Source organism: Phyllostomus discolor, chromosome 3 (genome assembly GCF_004126475.2).
Source record: "Phyllostomus discolor isolate MPI-MPIP mPhyDis1 chromosome 3, mPhyDis1.pri.v3, whole genome shotgun sequence".
Lineage (NCBI taxonomy): Eukaryota > Metazoa > Chordata > Mammalia > Chiroptera > Phyllostomidae > Phyllostomus > Phyllostomus discolor.
The window spans coordinates 112,736,590-112,756,625 of NC_040905.2; the positions used below are offsets into that span (position 1 = coordinate 112,736,590).

Below are 20,036 nucleotides of genomic sequence, written 5' to 3' on the forward strand. Positions count from 1 at the left end.
GGCTGGGAACCAAAGTGTCCCAGGTTCGATTCCCAGCCAGGGTACATTCCTGGGTTGCAGGCCAGAACCCCCAGCAACCGCACATTGATGTCTCTCCCTCTCTCTCTCTCTCTCTCTCTCTCTCTCTCTCCCTCCCCCTTCCCTCTCTAAAAATAAATAAATAAAATCTTTAAAAAAAAATTAAAAAAAAAAAAGAAGAAGACGAAACTGCTTCAGAATATTAACATTTACAAATTTGGATTACTTTTAGAGGGACGTGTCTTCTCCAGTTTTTCATTGCAGTTGCAAAATAAGGAAGGCTGGCCCATCATTTATGCAGTCCCCTGAGGACTGTGAGCATTGAGGCACGAGGGGGTTGGAGTTCAGGGGGTTTATAAAAGATCTCACCGTGGGACATATGTGGGAAGTGGTGCCAAATGGCCCCTGCCTGCTTCCAGAACTCCACCCGAGTTCCGCTACTTACTGGTATTGGACATGTGTGAGGGTCGCTAACAAACGTGTTTGTGAACACATCAGGGCATCTGTTCCTGAAGGCTTTTTAACTCTCCTTTGTGCGTGTTTGTCTTTTTAGGAAAACCAGCTCTGTGTCTTTGGAGGACTCCAGTCCAGTCCAGTTGCCCCAGGCGAACCCTGGCTTTGAGCTTCCACCCTGGACGTCCATTCAGCTCGCAAGCTGCTGAGGACCGGAAGGAGGAGCCCCCCCATTCCATCATCAGCAGCACAGAGATTGTGCAGGGTACTGGGTTCAGCCAAGTTGGGGTGTGGGAAGGCTCAGCTCCTGGCTGGCTAGTGATGGGAGATTTTGGAGGTAGAGGTAATAATGACTGATGGAGTCACCACTCGCTTTAGATGCAGGAAGTTCTTCGCTGGAGGGAGGGTGTCCAAAAAACGAGGAATGTGTTGCCCCTAGGAGCTTCAGGTTTTCATTCTGGCGTGTTTTGCCCCCTCTGGTGGTCACCCATGGGTTTGCGGCGGGGCACCTTCTGAGTAGTGATTCATGGCACATCTGCTAATAATCATGGAAGCAGGAAGGAAACTCAGTATTGGCCCTGCCGATGCAGGACCACATGCTAAAGTTGTCCTTTCTTTCCTAAGAAGTGTAAAGAAACAGTCTCTAGAGCCAGTCCCAAAGTGGGACCATATCTGGCTTTCAAATGAGACAATAGAGTCTTAGATGTTTAGGTTAAGAAGAGAGTGAGGTTTTCTTGTTATTTTGCTTTCTAAGTAATTAATTTGGAAACCACTGTTTTGAAGAATAAAATCCAGTGTCTGGTTGTTAGAGCTGGACCGATTCTCATGACTGGACACTTTGGGAAGTCCTGGCCTCTGTAGTCCCTGGAGGTAGCCCGTGCCTCAGTGGTGGGAGGTGGCCGAGCACTGGGCTCCCCTTTGCTCTTTTCCGAGGGGAAAGAGAGGAACCACTAGGTTTGTTCTGCTCCAGAGACCTCCTGCCTTAGAGCCCTGGAGAGTTGCTTTCTTTCTTTTTTGTTTACTCTTTTGCAAAATGTTTAAAGCTCATTACGTTAAACATTCTTTTGAATGTTACATAGCATATTCATCCATGAAAGTAGAAATGAAACTTTATTGGTTTTATCTGTGACTCATTACTAGGTTCTGTTTCCAAACATGAGTTCCAGGCTGAGACAAAGAAGCTTCTGGACATTGTTGCCCGTTCCTTGTACTCGGAAAAAGAGGTGCGGTACCTTTTGATCACTCTCATCACTAGGAAGGTTTCTTTAACAAAACTGTTTTTATACTCTCCTAGGGAAATGCCAGATAGTATATTAACTGTGAAAATTCCTTAAATTTGGACAGGTCCTGATCTTAGCTACCAGCAAGAGTATTTTTACCAAAATCTGTTTTGGGCACATATATCCAGATGAGTCTTTGGGCTAGATTGATTGGAAATTAATGATCTTGCTGATAATTTAAAAGTCCCCCATATATTAATGAGGGAGCCCTTCTCTTGTCAACTGGTGTACCACCCTCAGGTTAGTGGGGGTGGTCGGGCTGGAGGAAGCAGACCCCCTGGACCTCTGTAGAGAAGAGCGGGGAGGGGCTACCGGGGTCCTTTTTGTGGAGATGAAAACTCATCTAGGGATGACAGGCCGTGAAAAAATGAGAGAACTAATAAGCCACCGTTTCCATGCTCATTATTACTAGATTGCAAAGAAGAATTTAGAAGGGTAAAGTATCAGGTTTCAAAGTTTAAAGGGACTTTTCAGGAACTACTCCCAGGTCTTAAGCTATTACATATTATATTCACATATCTTTGTGACATCCAGCATCTGTTTTCTGGGGTGGTCTTTATCCCACAGACCACTTCCTCTCCCCCAAGCTGTGTGCTGGTCTCACTGTGTGTGGAAGGTCCGTCTGAGGTAAAGTGCTCTTCAGACAATGTGGCCCCTTTTTTGTCCTGAATGTGGTAGGTCTGGTTTTTTATGATCCCATTAAATGAATGGGATGAAGCCATTAGATGAAGCCAGAGAGCCTTCTTCAGTGAGTAGGAGAAAGGTGTTTGGGAAATACGTCGTCATCCCTGGGCAAGAGATGGGAAAGAAGTGGTTTCTGAGAGGGTTCTTCTTAAACTTTTAGTTGACAGATTGATACCTAACTTCAGGCTTGATTTTCAGGAAGGAACAGTAGAGCTTACTATCTAAAGCTGTGTCTGTCAAGGGAACGTGATTGCCTCTGACCATTTTGTGACCTGCCCTGGAGAAACTGCCTTTGAGTAAAGCGGGAAGTCTTCATGGTTAAAACACTGAATATCTGTGGTACTTCTCTCCTGCCTTTCAGCAGTTGCTGCAAATGCTGTAACCAAATAGATCCTGCAGTGTTCACGTCTGTCTTCATCCTGCAGGTGTTTATACGGGAGCTGATCTCCAACGCTAGTGACGCCTTGGAAAAAATGCGTCACAAGCTGGTGTCCGAAGGCCAAACGCTGCCAGAAATGGAGATTCACTTGCAGACTGACGCTGAGAAAGGCACCCTCACAATCCAGGTACCTTGTCCTGTGTCCTTACAAGTGGCACGCCTCCCGTGCTGTAGTCACAGAAGTGCATGGACAGTGGCCCTCTTCACACGCTGGGCTGTCGGAGGTGGACCTGCCTTCCGTACATCCCTAGGCCTCCAGCATTGTGCCGACCATCTTTGCAGTTAAAATAACTCTTGGTTTAATATAGAAAATTTGGAAATAAGTAGAAAAGATGAAAATTTAAAATCACTTTCTTATTCAAAGATAGCTACTGTTAACATTTTATTATCTATTTAGGTTTTTGGTGTCTGCATTTATTTATATATTTAAATGTACTTTTTAAAACATTTTTAAACTGTACATTTTTAAGGTACTCTTCATAGTTTAAAATATTTTTATTTATTGGGGTTACACTGGCTAATAAAATTATGTAGGTTTTATTTTAAAAATATTTTTATTGAGTACTCATATTTTTAACTGTGCTTGTCCATTCATAATGCATATTTCCCCATGATTAAATATTTTATAGTACTATTTTTAATCTTAGCCTGTTATTTGAATTAATAGTCCTGCTTTATAAGGAACAATACTGTGGTTGCTTTATAACCTTTTGAAAATTTTAAGATCAGAAAGTTACATTGGCAAAGGAGATTCATCAGGCAGTGGCCCTGAGGGGGACATTATATGCCTTGGGACCTCTCCCCCCAGGGTTTTGGGTGGAGCGGTGGGGTGCGCATCTGCGGGGGTGGCCGTTGGGCTCTGGGTGAGCATTTTTCATTTGGACTTCCTGCCTCTGCCAAGTTCACTGACTTACCTGCTCAGGACTTTGCTGTAGGGCATCTCTTGTGCTCTCTTCTTCACTTACTCTCTCTGGTCTGTGTATGTGTGTGCTTTTCTTTGTGTTTTAATACACTTTATTGAGGTATGGTTTACATACAGTAAAATTCACTGAGTTCAAGTGTACAATTAATTGATTTTTTTGACCAGTGTACACTTTTGTGTAATTACCCATACCGTCATGATGTCATCACCCCAGTATGCCCTTTCCTCTTCCTTGCCCCAGCAACCACTGATCTGCTTTCTGTCACCTTGCTGTTGTATTTTCTAGGATTTCATAGAAATAGAGTCACAAAGTTGGTAGTCTTTTGAGTCTGATTTCTTTCATCTAGCATAGTGCTTTTGAGGTTCATCTGTGTTGTTAAATGTATCAGTAGCTTGTTCCTTTTTATCACTGTGTGGATGCAGTGCTACAGTTTGTCTGCTCACCAGTTGATGAGCATAGTTTGAGGATGTTAGGAATAAAATTGCTGTGAATGTTCGAGTTTAAGTTTTTGTGTGGACATGTTTTCATTTTTCTTGGGGAAATACCTAGGAGTGGGATTGTTGAGGTGTACAGTGAGTACCTGTCTAACTTTGTAAGAAACTTCCAAACTTTTCCAAATTGGCTGTTCAGTTTTGCAATCCTAATAGCAGCGTTTGAGAATTCTAGTTGCTTCACATCCCAGTTGCTTCACATTGCTGCCAACACTTGTTATTGTCAGTCTTTTAATTTTAGCCATTCTAATGGGTATCTTATTGTGGTTTTTAATTTGTATTTCTTTATGATTGGTGCTGTTGAGCATTGTTTCATATTTTGTCATTTGTATATCTTCTGTGAAATGTCTCCTCAGGTTTTTTGCTCGTTATTACTTACGGTTTTTGTCTTTGTTGAATTGTAAGAGTTCTTTATATATTCTTAATAAAAATCATGTATCAGTTACACTTTGCAGATATCTTCTCCTAGTGTGTGGCTTTTTATTTTCTTAGGGGTGGCTTTTGAAAAGTATCTATTTTTAATTTTAATGAAGTCTGGTTTATCATTTTTTTCTTTTATACTTTATGCTTTTAGTGACTTAAGTAAGAAATCTCTGCCTATTCCAAAGTTATAAAGATATTCTCCTATATTTTCTTCTAGAAGTGCTATAGTCTTAGCTCTCATGTAGGTCTGTGATCAACTTTTGGGTATGGTGTAAGGTCAGGGCTGGTATTTATTTTTTGCAGGTGGCTGTCCAGTGTTTCAGCACCATTTGTTCTTCATTTCTCCATCAAATTGTTCTGGAACCTGTGTCAAAAATCAAGTGACACTCTGTGCAGCTCTAGTTGTTGTTGGTTTTCTGTCTTTGGTCTATGTGTCTAATCTCTGGTGAGGTGTTCTCATTAGGTATGGCTGATATGACTAGAATCTGTCTTTTCTGATGACTGCGGCGTTACTTGCTGGGCCCTGCCTGGCAAGTGTAATCGATGCCACTTGTGCCCTAAGGCTGTCTGCACACCTCATCCTACTTCCCCAGGTGCCAGCACTTTGTCACTTAGTGTGTTTTTCTCTTTAGGACACTGGCATCGGGATGACACAAGAAGAGTTGGTGTCCAACCTGGGAACAATCGCCAGGTCGGGGTCAAAGGTAAGTCCCCCCACCCCCAGTGCTCCTTTCTTCCTCTCTTTGAAGGGCAGCTTCCACTGGAGAGGGTAGGTCCCTGCATGCTCTGAACGCCAGCTTCAGTGGGAAAGTGCTCCTGTGTGAGTGCTCTATGTTGGTGCTGTGGAAACACCACGTGACATGACTTCGCTGTGTCATCAGGGGGCCATCTGAGGAAGTTTCTATTATTTTATAGACGAAAAGGCTGAAATAAGTACTTCACGAATAGGTAGAAATTGACCAGCCCTAGGTTTGTTCAAAGCCTGTCGGTCTGAGTCTGGAATGTGCCATTTCCTGCAAGTCATTTCTCAGTGATCGCTTGAGCTGCATAGGCTTGAGGTGAAGAGAGCAGGCAGAAGTTAATGTTCTTCCACTCAGACAAGACAGTTCCCAGGAGTTAATTTGCCTGCTGTGTCTGCGGGCAGGATGGTTCCTCATGACCCCTCTGTGCCGACGGCGCGCCCGTTGTGGGTGGTTGGTTGCTGGTGCGACTTGAAGCCTGTGAGGGAGGTAAGTGCTAGTGGACAAGGTGTCCTCCGGGGGCTTTTGTGCCAGCCCAAGACATGGGCTGGTGGCCCTCGGCTGCCATGGTGCCTCTCCTTGGTAACCAAATGCTTTTTGTTTGTTTAAAGACTTTGTTTATTTTTAGAGAGGGGAAGGGAGGAAGAAAGAGCGGGAGAGAGACATTGATTGGTTGCCTCTCACCCGCCCCCCCAACTGGGGACCTGACCTGCAACTCAGGTGTGTGCCCTGTCTGGGAGTCAAACCAGCAACCTTTCTGTTTGCGGGCCGATGCCCAACACACTGAGCCACACCAGTCAGGCCACATTTTGTTTGTTTTGGGGCCTGAGTGGTACTTACAATGGCAACTTTGAACCAAGTGCTTGAAAATATTCTAATTACTGGTCCAAAGTGATTTACAGAAATTTCCAATTTTAAGAAACTTTATCAAACTTACCCCCCCTGTTACATTTATTGTTTCATTGCTATCAAGGTGTGCTATCTCATACAGTAGCCACTAACTACATGTGCCATTTAATTGAAAGTTAAATACAATTCAGTTCCTTGGTTGTACTAGCCACCTTTCAAGTGCTCAGTAGCCAAATGAGGTCAGCAGCTACCATATTAGACCGTATTGAACATTTATATCATATCAGACAGAACGTTCTGTTGGACAGTACTCGTAACAATGAATGTGTTCATTTTATTTGATGTTTAGTCTTAGGAAATCTGATACCATGAGTTACAGTAGTTAAGCACCTGTGGTACCACACAAAGCATGTACTTGGTGTGTACCGCTTCCCCACGAAGCTTAGAATCTAAGACGCGCAGAAGACACCTTGTCATCTGTGTCCCACTCCCTTCACCCGCTGGAACTCGGGCTGCCCCAGCTAAGAAGCTGCTGCTCCCCTTTCCTGCAGGGAGGATGTGTGCAGTCACGCACACTGCCTCTTCCTCACGCCCGGAGCGTGTGACCCGCAGGCCTGTGGCCGACAGGCAGGGTCCTAGACCCTGCAAATAAAAAAAAGAACCAGTCGCTCCACTGCCCAGCTTGAGGACTTTGGGCACGCCCCCTTATTTCTCTGTGTCGCTGTTGTCTGTGTGTGAGATGGGGTGAAAGAGTATTGAATGTGGTCCTCATGGGGGTTAAAAGTGGTCTCAGCCCTTGTTAGAGGAGCACACACAGAGAGTCACAAACATCAGTTCTCTCTGGGGAAGGGGCGCCCTCCTCTGACCAGTCTTTGCCACTACAGGCCTTTCTGGATGCACTGCAGAACCAGGCGGAGGCCAGCAGCAAGATCATCGGCCAGTTTGGAGTGGGTTTCTACTCGGCTTTCATGGTGGCCGACAGAGTTGAGGTCTTTTCCCGCTCAGCCACCCCAGGCAGCCCTGGTTTCCAGTGGCTTTCAGATGGGTGAGTAAGTGACAGTGGGGCCCCCAAATCACACTGAGGGAGTGTCCCCCCTGCCCTGGAACCACTGCAGCTAAGTGTCATCTGACATGCAGAGTGGGGTTCAGCTGAAGCATTGCCACTTCTTCAGAAAGTTAGACCCTCGGAAAATGCCAGCGGGCCTTCCTGGGCCTTTTCACTGGGAGCCTGAACCTCACACTTGGAGGAGCCAGCTACGTCCTGACCCCAGTGGCCTGTGGTGTCCGTTTGGGCCCCACGACTGTGCGCTGGAGTGTGGGCCATTCCAGCTGCGGCCCCTTGACCCGGTGTGGCTGTGCCCCTGTGACCCCGTGCCCTGGGTGCCCTCCGCGGACTTCGTTCTACGGGGTTCGTTCTTGAGTCCTCCTGGACCTGGAGTTTCTGGGTTTGACCCCCTGGCCTGGCACCGGTTTCCCACCAGCTCAGGCCTCAGGAGTTTCCCCTCAGAGGTGCTTGCTTCGCTCTCCAGCATGCACTGGGGCCATTTCTTACAAGTTAGTTAGGTACACTTTACAGGATGAACTCAAGACTGTGTTTAAGGAGGGCAGTACCTCAGCCACATGCGAGCCTTTGTTTCAGCAGGCCCCAAACTCTCTTTCTGAATCTGCTTTCCTGGCTGAGTCTTGTCTGCTGCTGCGGTTTTAGTCATGTGTGAGAGGCCGGGCCAGAGCATGGCTCATCTCTCTCAGTCAGAGTCAAGATTTCTGTTTTAGTCCATGAAAACAGTGCTGAGATTAAACGTGGACCAAGGTAGCAACAAGGCACCAACTTGTTGGGAGTTTGTCTCCTCTTTGACTCCTTATGGAGACACCCAGCCTCTGCCAGAGGCTTGGAAATGCAGGGTGTTACCGTGGGAGTCAGAGGCAGTGTCCGGGCCTGTTCCCTGCAGTGTCGGGTGCAGCGCGCAGGCCGCGCAGGTGAACGTAAAGCTTGAGAGGTTGTGTTCCTGAGAGGTGGTGTCCTGAGGGAGCGAGAGAGCCCCACACTGCAGCAGCTGTGGTCCCTGACAGAGAGCTCGTGGCTGGGGGCGCGGGGGGCTCAGAAAAGGTGGTGCCGTGGCCTCCTTTCTGTGTGTCAGTTTTGGTCTCTGCTTGTCAAAACCAAGGAGGTGGCACTGGACTCGCCGTATAGGATTTGTCAGTAGTAATGTGTGGAACTGGCTTTCCTGTGTGTCTTAGGTCTGGAGTATTTGAAATCGCTGAAGCCTCAGGAGTTAGAACTGGGACCAAAATCATCATCCACCTCAAGTCAGACTGCAGAGAGTTTGCCAGCGAGGCCCGGGTTCAAGGTGAGTGGGACCCTGGGCCTCTGTGGACATGCGGGTGCTGGCACCAGGTCAGCAGGGCACCTGCTGATGGTGTGTTTGAGGAGATTCTGTCTGGGTGGGAGTGTGCGGGAGACCCAGGGGGCAGAGTGGTTGGGGGCTTCCTGGGGTTGACGGCTTAGGCCATCCTAGGCCAGAATTTGGGCTGACTCTGTGTGGAATCAGGGGCAAGGCTTGGCCTCCTGACTGTTAGCAAAGTTGGGTTCTGTTCTGTTTCCTCCCTTTGGGCAGCGCTTCATCTTTGGTCACTTGGGATCTCGCACAGCCCTTTCATCAACCCCCCGAGTTGTCAGGGGTTGCTGGCCCATCCACCCAGCCAGCGTGAGCCCAGGCTTCACTGATAACTGGAGTGGGTGCTCCTGTGTGTCAGTTTCCTCCGTCTGTGTCTTACTAAATGCTTATCGAAGGTGCCCAGAGCTTTCCACGGCTCACTGTTAGCTTGTAAAGTCATATTTATGTTACCGAGAAGGTGCATGGCCTCATAGTGGCCTGGCCCTGGCTTCCCACCTGTGATACAACTATTGCACTGATGAGTTCTCCCCAGCTTGCTGAGTTACCCCTGCAGCAACTTTCAGAGCTCTTATTTCTAGAAGCTTGCTATAGTTACTGGTTTTCTTTTTCTCTTCCAGACGTGGTGACAAAATACAGTAACTTCGTCAGCTTCCCTCTCTACCTTAATGGAAAGCGCATTAATACCTTGCAGGTGAGACCCTCTGCTGCTTGAAGGGCTCAGGCAGTGGTGGAGGCCAGTTGGCACATTTTGGGGCTGGATGGGCAGAGATGGGACTGGGTGAGCAAAATCCCAGAACCAGGTGTTCTTTGTGGAGAGGCGAGGTCTGTGATGCAGACACGCCGCCACACTCCGTCCCGTGCTCCAGTTGTAACACACACAGCACTCTCTTCCACAGGGCGCAGGGCAGTGGTCCTTAGTGCGTTCAGAACTGTGCAGCCATCACCTCAGTCAGTGCTAGAACATTTTCATCCCTTCAAAAAACCCCTGTACCTATCAACAGTCACTCCCCAGGCCCCTATACCCTGTCTCTGGCAACCACAACCTGTACTCTCTCTCTGTGGATTTACCTGTTCTGGACATTTCTTTTTTTCCTTTTCTTTCTTTTCTTTTCTTTTTTTTTAAGATTTTATTTATTTACTTTTAGAGAGAGGGGAGGGAAGGCAGAAAGAGAGGTAGAGAATCAGCAATATGTGAGAGACATTGATCAGTTGCCTTTCACGTGCCCCCAGCTGGGGACCTGGCTCACAGCCCAGGCATGTGCCCCACCAATGGAGAATCGAACCAGCAACCCTTTGGCTCTCAGGCCAGCACTCAGTCCACTGAGCCCCACCAGGCAGGGCATGTTCTGCACATCTCATATAAATGGAATCAAGTATAACGTGGCCTTTTGTGTTTGGCCTCTTACAATGTTTTCAAGGTTCATTTTGTTGTCCTTTTTAGGACTAAACAATATCTCACTGCGTGGTTAGACCGTTTGCTTCTCCACATAGTGCGACTGTATTCCCACTGGTGGCGACTGTTCACCATGTGCGGGCACGTCCAGGTCCTGCCTCCTGGTCGACCCTTCTGAACACACTGTACTAGGGAGGGTCCTTGTTCTCAGACCTGTTGTGTGTGTCTCTCTGGCCCCCCACCCCATCCATTCTGGGACACCCCTTCCCCCAGTGCTGGGGTGAGTGGGGCTGGAGGCAGAAGGAGTGTTACAGAACAAACAAGGGGTATACCTTACGATATAACAATATCGTAACGATAAACAATAGTATATCGTTACAAACAAATGATATACTATTACTGAAAGAAACCCCCAGGTCCCTTATGTCCGCTGCCAGAGGAAAGACGTCTCTCAATGCCAAAGATTCGTGAAAAGGAAAGGAAATGTTTATTTAATGCTATACAGACTTAAAGTAGTGACCTAATGTCTTCATCAAAAAATCCTAAAGTCCCTTAAAACACCCACAAACAGACACAGTCCTTCCTTCCCCCTTTGCCCAGTCCAGAGTACCGTATCTCAGGAAAGGAAATAGAAGTCCATGGCTCAGGCAGTCCTCTGGTTATTCCCAGTTAGTACTCCATCTCGACTGGGAGACCTCCCTGGGTTCCTGGCGCCCTCAGCTGTGTTGCCCGGATCTCTGTTAAAACCAGGTGGTGGTTCCGCCTTCCAAAGCTGCGGGGGTCCCCACTCTGGCAAAGGCACGTGGTCCTCTCTCCCAGGGCCATAGGAGTCCTCACTCAGCCAAAACCGCGTGCTTCTCCCCGGTGGCTGCGGGGCGGGTGTGGGGGTGGTCGCCATTCTGCCAAAGCTGAGTGGCGGTTCTCATCTAAAGCCTCATGGTGATTCTCTCTCACAGGGCTGCGGGAGTTTCCATTCTGCTAAAGATGTGTGGTTCTCTCTCTCTCAATGGCTGCCGCATCTGGGTTTAAATCCCCGCGCCAGTCTTCCTCTGCAGCCCCATTTCCGACTCCTCCCACACTCGGCTTCACATGCCAGAACTCATATTCTTCCAGCTTTACTGGGCTGCCATCATGAGTCTGGGCAAGTGTGGCCCCGTGTCATGGAGCCAGTCATTTCCAAGCTCCCACGCAGGTGCTGTAACTCGGGGGACCTGACCCCCAGTTACGTCTTGGGGGGGAGGTCCCTTTCTATCCCCCTGGCCTAGAGCATGGTCACAGCTATTCAGCATATCTAAGTGACCAGCCAAAGGCTATAGGTATGCTAAATGACCATGCCATGGATTAGCTGCAAAGCTGCCCTGCATGTTCTTGTTCTGTGTGCCCCTTCCCCCAACTCACACCTGTGGGGGAAGGGGTGGAGACACCTTAAAATCTCCTGGACACCTTGAGTTCTGGACCCCATTTCAAATGCCCATTTGGGGTCCCCCCTCTTGGCTGCACCCTGTAACAGGAGGGCCTTGCACCTGAGGCTGCCAGCCACCCTGTCTGCCCCAGGAGGCTGGTCCTTGGCTCCTCCTGAGGGGAGTGCTCACTAGCACCCAGGCGCTACAAGTTCCACCAGCTCAGCCCCACATGGTTGTTGTGAGGATATGTCTTAAACATAATGTTCCCCATTAATCTCCATTTTCAGGCCATCTGGATGATGGACCCCAAGGACGTGGGCCAGTGGCAGCATGAGGAGTTCTACCGCTACATCGCGCAGGCCCATGACAAGCCCCGCTACACTCTGCACTACAAGACAGATGCCCCTCTCAGCATCCGCAGCATCTTCTACGTGCCAGAAACAGTGAGCACAGGCCTGGCTGGCCACCCTCAGCTGCGGGGGCTGCAGTGTCTTGTCCGCAGCTCTGAGTGGGGGGGGCATCACCCGTGGTGACAGAGTTTTCCATTACCAGCACTTCCCGAGTGGTGACAGTGCAGCACAAACATATCACAAAATTAACTTGGCAGCATTAGAGTAAAAGAAAAGCCTATGCCTCTGGGTAGGTGAGCACAGAGATGTAAAGTGAGGGAGTGTTGTGCATGGTGTTTTTTGGGTGGAACAGAGACGTTGGGCCGTGAGGGCCTGGGTGTTGTAAACAGGGTGCTGGTTCAGGGTGCCTGCAGGGAAGGCCCTCAGAGCAGGCTGCAGCTTCCTCTGTCTGCAGGCAGCGCTCCCGAGCTCTGTGGTGGGAAGGATTGTGCAGCGCTCAGATACGCTGTGTGTTGTCCACACTTCACTTTGCCCCTAAGGCTTCCTGGCTCACAGCAGCACAGTGAGGTCTCTGACAGAGCCTGCAGCAGAGGGACCTGCTCAGGGGTTGGGCCCCGCGTCTCCTGGCTCCATTTGACGGGAGTCCTCTTAATGTCCCACACCTGTTGTCCACTTTGGAAAGAGCTGTGCTCGGCCCCCATCTCTGAGTGTCCCCTATAGACCCGTGGCACCACCGTCTCCTGAGACTTGTCAGTAACGTAGAATCTCAGGCCCTCCCAGGACCTCCGGAATCTGTCTCCATTCCAACATGATCCCCATGTGACGTGCGTACGAACTGCAGGTTTCGAAGCACTGACTGAGAGCGGGGCTTGGCAGACCTTCCTGTGGAGGGCCCGACAGGGGCCAGTGTGGGCTCTGCAGGCCCCGCTCAGCCTCAGCCCTGGACCCACCCAGATTGTACCTGAGCGGACAAGCAGAGTCATGGTCCAGGAAACTACCGACTCTGGAATTTGTATTGCACATATTTTTCACATACCATGAAATATTCTTTATTTGCTTGTTTGCAACCATTTAAAAATGAAAAAGCCATTCTAAGCTACACAAAGCAGGTGGTGATCCAGACTGGGTCTGTGGGCTGTGGTTTGCTGACCCCTGGCAGGTCTGGTTCTCCTCAGTGGGAGCACTTCATGCCCCACCGCTTCGTGGGAGGCGTCCTTTCATACCCTCCCTGAGCAGGGGCTCGGGTGAGGCAGCAGCTGCCTGGAGATGGCCTGCTTCAGAGTTTTGTGGGGGGTCCTCCCTGGGTGCTGGAGTTTTGAACAGACGGACATAAGTGGTTTCCTGGCCTCTCTCTTCTTCTGGGTCAGGATGTGTCCACCTGACAGCTCCCAGGCCAGGGCCAGCCCTGGGAAGTGGGGTTTGCAGAGTCATTGTTAGGGCTGCCCCCTGCATATGTGGCTGACTCTGCCCTGTCCTCGCCCTCAGAAACCATCCATGTTTGATGTAAGCCGGGAGCTGGGCTCCAGCGTCTCTTTGTACAGCCGCAAGGTCCTCATCCAGACCAAGGCCACCGATGTCCTGCCCAAGTGGCTGCGCTTCATTCGAGGTATGGGGCCGACTCCCTGGGGCAGGAGCGGCTCCTTGCCCATGGGCCAGGGTGCTAACTGGTTAGAAGGAGCTCATATTTCACAAGTGTGGGGTCCAGGGAAGCAGCCTCAGTTGCTGGTGGGGCGTGCTCACAGAGCCTCCCAGGAAGCTGACCCCCTGCAGTACTCCTCTTGGTTGATTTAGGAAAGGGGACAGGTAGACAGGTTTAAATTGAATTATTTTACTGTTTAAAGATACTACATGAGTTTTACATTTAGCTATAAAGTGCCTTGCATTTGAGTGAGGTTATAGTTTAATAAAAATCTCAGCTTTTAAAAAAAGATTTTATTTATTTATTTTTGGAGAGGGGGAAGGGAGAGAGAGAGAGAAACATCGCGGTGTGGTTGCCTCTCATACACCGGGGACCTGGCCTGCAACCTAGGCATGTGCCCTGACTGGGAATTGAACAGGCGACCCTTTGGTTTGCAGGCTGGCATTCAATCTACTGAGCCACACCAGCCAGGGCAAAATCTCATGTTTTAAACCTTTGTGTTCATCATAGCACAAAACGGTACAAAACACCCTTGACTTATTTATGACTTGGAACATAAAACCCAGAAGGTGATTTTCATAGTGGCAAAATGATGCTGAAATTTTAGAAACTTCCCTGGCAAAGGCTTGCAGCCTCTCTCTTGCCTGCTTTTCTCCTGATCACATCGTTCCTGACGTAGACTCTGTCGATTCCAGGACGTCAGGACTTGCAGGGGCCGAGTGGTGTTGCCTCACTGAGTCTCCTCCCTTTGTCCTCTCTCCTCTGTCTCACCCTCACGTGGCTTGATGTCATGTGGACTTCAGGGGACAGTGTAGAGCCTGGTGGGGGGCCAGTCGCCCTTCGGGAGGGCGGGGTGGAGTCTCGGGCACCCCCAGGGTTCTGATGTGCTTGTGTCTCTCGAAGGTGTGGTGGACAGTGAGGACATCCCCCTGAACCTCAGCCGGGAGCTCCTCCAGGAGAGCGCTCTGATCAGGTGAGGTGCTGGGAGCAGGCACTTGGTGAGACGAGGCCCTCACCGAGAGGGCGAGGGTGGCTGGAAGGAGCCAAGAAAAGATTGAGGAGCTGCGGCGAGGCTGTGTCCGAGGGGCCATGTGCCTGGAGAATGCATGCAGATCTCATGTGCTTTGCCTGATGTTGTGCTTCACGTTTTAATAAAAAGCGTTTGGGGACTGACTCATTGAGGGAAATGATGGCTCTGGGATATGTTCCCCCCTTAGCCAGCCTCTGTCACCCAAACCCAGGGTGGCCACAGCTGGAGAGAGTCCAAGCAGGCCCTCTGTGGTGTGGACAAGGCAGGCGATGCCACAGAGCCAGGAGAGTGTCTGGCCGGCAGGTCAGTGATGCTGTGAAGAAGGCAAGGGGTGGCCTCGGACCAGACGCTCCTTTGGAGATGTTGCTGTTGGAATCCCTGTGGGCTGAGGTGGCCGAGGTTCTCGTGTCCCCTTTGTGATTGTAGTAATAGCTACTGTTACTGAGTGCTTGTTCTCACCCAGAACTTGACAAATACAGCCCACAGAATCCTCTGAAGTGGGAACTGTCATGGCTGTGGAAACTGAGTGACGGAGAGGCCACAGCACTCACTGAGTGAACCCGAGTTTGAACTCACATTTTCTGACCACGGGGCGTGTGCTCTGACCCCAGCACTGCAGCTGGGCCCACCCCGGGCTGTAGGTGGGGAGTGTCCAGCCACTTTGTTGCTGCTTGTGGTTTTCAAAGGCTAGATTGTCAGTCTGAGATTCATCTTGATAAGAAAAAAGTCAGCCTTAAATGAAGTGTTTGAAAGAGTCATAAACTTAGAGAAGAGGCAGAAACGTGATACAGAGGACACCTTTCCCCTGCACCCTTTGAAAGTAAGCCGTCCACCAGATGCCCCATCTTCCCCAGATGCCTTCGGGGTATTCCCAGTGACCAAGGACATTCTCCCCACCTGCAGTGCCGCCTGCAGTGGCACCACTGCCGTCTAACCCTCAGGTCCCTTCCCTCCCCACTGCTTCTGTCCTCCTGTTCCGTGGCACCAGAGGGCCCGTTCGAGAGTCACACGTGCCCCCCGTTGTCTCTTCAGCCTCCTTCAGGCTGGCTGAGTCGCACAGTCTTTCTTTTTCCCCTGCTTTTCATGACCTGGATGCCTCTGAAGATTTCAGGCCAGTGAGTTTGCCCCTTGGTTGGGGCTGTCTGATGCAGGAATGGCACAGAATGACTACCTCCTGTCAGGGGGCCTGACTTTGATTTGTCCCATTACTGGTGCTTCACATGTGGAGACTTAATGAAGGTGGTGTGTGGCTGCCTTCTTGGTGAAAAGGTCCTCTTCTCACCTTTGTAATTAATCTATCATATGGTAGGTGGTATTTTGCAGTTATATGAAAAGCATTTGCTTCATCAAATTTTCAATGTATTCATTTATTTTTGTTTTGTAATGTCCATAATTTATTTGTATGAACTGATTTCCTGTTTTACTTAGTGAGTTGTTATCTGTTAGTGTCATTATTTTTTTTAATGCCCAGTCCCCAGTTTAGCCAGTGGGAGCCCACCCAGGCTGACTCCTGGGCCCTTTGACATGTCCCATCATGCTTTGAGTACCTCCTCACTTCTGGCACGAGGTGTTGCAAGCTCCCTTCTGTTGTGCCTGCGTCGTTTCCTGCCCTGGAATGATGTACTCATTCCTCCAAGGAGCCTGGGCTCATTTGAATGGAGAAGGCAAGATCTGGGCCATGGGGTGCCACTGCTGTTGGGCTCTCACCTCTGCCAGGCCCTCTGAGTAGGCAGAACTGAGCAATGTGTGTGTGTGTGTGTGTGTGTGCTCACGCGCATGTGTGTGTGCACTGCATCTGCACTTGTGTCTGCGCCTGAGTTTTCCTGGTGCCCCTGGGACTTCCTAGTCTTGCCCGCCCTGTTTGTTCCCTTGGATGATGAGAAGGCTGCCTGTTATCCGTCCTGCGTTCCCTTTGACCAGCCCCCCTCCGGGGGGGATCAGCCTGCCCTTACCAGTGTCATCCCCTGACACGGGTACCTGTCCACCTGCTCAGGCTCGGACTCCACACAGGGGGCTGCCTGCTACGCCAGCCTGGACACCGTTCTCCGGGGTTCTCGGGCGTGGACAGTCCATGCCAGGCCCCTCCTACCCTCTCCTGTGGGGACACCCTCCGAGGGCTCTCCGCCCTGTCCTAGCTGCTGTGACTCCCCTGCCACAGGTTCAGTCGCTGCCCTGTCTCATGCCACGCTGTGGCTGAAAACCTGAGTCAGGACATGAGTGAAAGAGGAAAAGCTCAAATGGATGTTGAACATTACTGCTCCCCTACCCTGGATTATTAAGGAAATATATGGTAATTTGAGTTGTTTTAAGGAAAGACAAATATTAAGAAGGAAATAAAAATCTGCCTAATTCCACTAATATAGTGGTTCTTTATTTTTATTCTTTACATTGAACATAACTTTGTTAACATTTGTTAAAGATTTTATTTATTTATTTGTAGAGAGGGAGGAAGGGAGAGAGAAAGACAGGGAGAGAAACATCGATTGGCTGCCTCTCTCACACCCCCACCCAGGGATCCGGCCTGCGACTCAGGCATGTTACCCCGACTGGGAATAGAACCAGTGACCTCTCTGTTTGCAAGCTGACGCCCATTCTACCAAGCTACACCAGCCAGGGCTTGCTCTTTTTTTTTTTTTTTTTTTTAAAGACACATTCAGCGTCATGATCAGACTATTACATTTAGCAATCAACAACATGGGTCCAAAAAGCCCCCACTACATTAAAACCCTTTGTTGGAATGTTCTACATATCCCACGGCACAGAAATAAATAACCTGTTAATACAGTTAGTCACAAATACAGTCCTCAAGTTTTTTGCCCATTCATGTGAGTATTGTCTAAAACATGTTTTCTTTGTAGCAGCCAGGCCCTGCCACCACTGTGCTTGGCTCAGTTCACAAATCTACTGTAACCTGGAGCTGCCCTGTCACTTCTCTAGCTCTCCTCTCCTGCTAAGCTTTGTTTCCTGGCAGCAATTAAGACCCGTGCCACTGCCATAGCTGCTACTGCTGCTGCTGGAACTGCCACGGCCACCTGGGGTTCATGGTTTGGCAAAGTGATGACCTCCTTCATCACAGGGGCCAGAGCGTCTGCCGCCAGTTTCCTCCTTTTACGGGCCCACAATTTGCAGATTGATTGTTGTAATTGCCAAAATTATTGTAGCTTCCACCACCTCCAAAGTTGATTCCATCATTACCAAACCCATGAGAGCCACCCCCACTGCCACCATATCCACCACCACCATGGCTGCCACCAAAGCACCCTGATCACTGAAGTTTCCTCCACGACCAAAGTTGTCCTTCCCACCAAAACCACCTCCACGACCACCTCCGAAGTTGCCAGAACCACTTCGGCCTCTTGGCCTCCTTGGCTGGATGAAGCACTAGCCATCTCTCACTTAGATGGGGCTTTCCTTCCGTCACAGTTGTGGCTGTTCACAGCATGGTATTTCTGAATGACCATCTTGTCTACAGAGGCAGGATCATCAAAGGTTATAAAAGTGAAGCCTCTCTTTGCCGCTGCCGCGGTCAGGCATGATTTCAGTCACTTCAGTTTTCCCATGCTGTTCAAAATAATCTCTTAGGGGATGTTCTTCAGTGTCTTCTTTAACACCACCGACAAAAATCTTTTTCACGGTGAAGTGGGCACCCGGTCTTTGAGAATCTTCTCTAGAGACAGCCCTGCTTGGCTCCACAACTCTTCCACCCACCTCGTGTGCCTCGCACTCCCGGCTACATCCCCCTCCTCCACAGGGGCGTACGTGACAAACCCAGGGCCCCTGGAGCACTTGGTGTTTGGATCTCTCATCATCACACGGTCTGTGAGCATCCCCGTTGCTCACCACGGCTCCTCAGACTCCCATCTGTGGTTTCAGAGCTCGGACCTCCGATAAAGAGCTTCCATAGCTGTTCCTGCTCTTTGGGAGACTCCAACTTAGACATGACGACTGTGGGAGAGGGGACTTCGGTGATGCTTACTCAGCAGCGTCCACCGGCAGAAAGTCTTTTTTTTCCCCAATGATTTTTATTTATTTTTAGAGAGAGGGGAAGGGAGGGAGAGAATGGTTTTTCTTTTAACACAGGGACTTTTTCATGTCATTAAGTGTTCGAGGATGTGATTTTTAATGACAGTGCACTTGCACTTTTCCTTCATCCTGTTCTCTCCTGTTGAACACCAAGGTTGTCCATAATTGTTTTCTCTTTTATGTGCGACAGTGAAACTCCTGCTGCATAAGTCTTGGTTGTGTTTCCCAGGGAGTAATCTCTCCAGTTGGAACCATTAAGTCTGGGCTATTGCCCTCCACAGAGGGTGTCAGTCCACATCCCTGCCTCTAGGGGGCGCTTGTGTTCCTACTTGGTTTTTGCCAAGAGTCACTCTTTCCTTTTTTGCATTTTTAAAAATTAGTCCAGAATGACTATTAGTGGAGCAGAATGGTTTTTTTTCTTAGCATTTGGCTGTTAGTATTTCACAGAACTTGCCTGTTCATGATAAATGCATTTCTGTCCTGTAGGAAACTCCGGGACGTTCTGCAACAGAGGCTAATAAAATTCTTCGTTGACCAGAGTAAAAAAGACGCTGAGAAATATGCCAAGTTTTTTGAAGATTATGGCTTGTTCATGAGAGAGGGCATTGTGACCACTGCCGAACAGGAGGTCAAGGTAGGGTCTAGGTTTCTGGGTCTTTCTCTGTGCTGCCTTGGGCTGTGGAGGAAGCCGGTGCAGGCCAGAGACCTGAGTGAGCTTCCCGGGGCTTGCCAGCGGCGTGTCCGAGCATCCCAGCTGGGGCTCGATAAGTGTTAACTCACTGTATCCGTGCTTGTCGACAGACCTGCGACGTGCACCTGCGTACGAGCTTGGCGCCTGATTTAGAGCATGACTCACCGTGTGGGTTTCCACATCCTTGGTTTGACCTCTGTTTTTCCGCTTTCTCTCTGCCTTTCATCTCCATCACATCACTCTTTCATTTGGGTCTAGCCCTGTGCACACCCTCCACGGCTCTTCCCTGTGTCCCCAGTGCTTGTCTGTGCTGCGCTTGTCCATGGTTCAGTGGTGTCAGAAGGCAGAGTGTGTGTCTCAGGTTCTATCAAGGCTGATGGCCTCAGGGATCCAGGCCCCACCAGGCATCTCCCGCCAGCGTCACACTGCATTTCAGGTGACAGGAAGGAGGGCATGCCTCTCCTTTAAGGACCTGTTCTCTAGGTTGCACACCCCACTTTTACTTGCACCCCATTGATCAGACTAGTCACCTGGTTAGAGGAAGGCTGGGAAGTACGGACATTATACCCGTGCCCACATGCCTGATGTGAGTAGGGACGGAGGAAGGAGGCTGGTCCAGGGGCGTTCTCTCCCACGGGGGTGGTGGTCTGGCTTCTCCTAGGGTGTGCACAGCTTGCTCAGGCAGCCCCTCTCGGTGAGGCCCTGGGCCACCTGGGGTGGGAGGTGCTCTCTGAAGTTCTCTGAACTTCTGATGCAGGACCTGCCAGATCTGGCTGGAGTCCACTGTGGTCCCTAGGGGTTGAGCCACTTT

General features: G+C 49.7%; 1 protein-coding gene and 1 pseudogene across 1 annotated transcript in view; one reads left to right on the forward strand and one right to left on the reverse strand.

Annotated features, from left to right (window-relative positions):
• The window catches only part of TRAP1 (TNF receptor associated protein 1), a 68,555-nt gene that overhangs the window by 39,789 nt on the left and 8,730 nt on the right, over positions 1 to 20,036 (forward strand). The window contains exons 2-12 of the mRNA XM_028510330.2: positions 572 to 736; positions 1,612 to 1,694; positions 2,861 to 3,001; positions 5,344 to 5,415; positions 7,185 to 7,345; positions 8,539 to 8,648; positions 9,314 to 9,387; positions 11,780 to 11,935; positions 13,328 to 13,448; positions 14,385 to 14,454; positions 19,021 to 19,168. Coding sequence (XP_028366131.1) covers positions 572 to 736; positions 1,612 to 1,694; positions 2,861 to 3,001; positions 5,344 to 5,415; positions 7,185 to 7,345; positions 8,539 to 8,648; positions 9,314 to 9,387; positions 11,780 to 11,935; positions 13,328 to 13,448; positions 14,385 to 14,454; positions 19,021 to 19,168 — 1,301 coding nt within the window. The remainder of the gene's footprint in view (positions 1 to 571; positions 737 to 1,611; positions 1,695 to 2,860; positions 3,002 to 5,343; positions 5,416 to 7,184; positions 7,346 to 8,538; positions 8,649 to 9,313; positions 9,388 to 11,779; positions 11,936 to 13,327; positions 13,449 to 14,384; positions 14,455 to 19,020; positions 19,169 to 20,036) is intronic.
• On the reverse strand, positions 17,163 to 19,014 carry LOC118499268 (annotated as a pseudogene).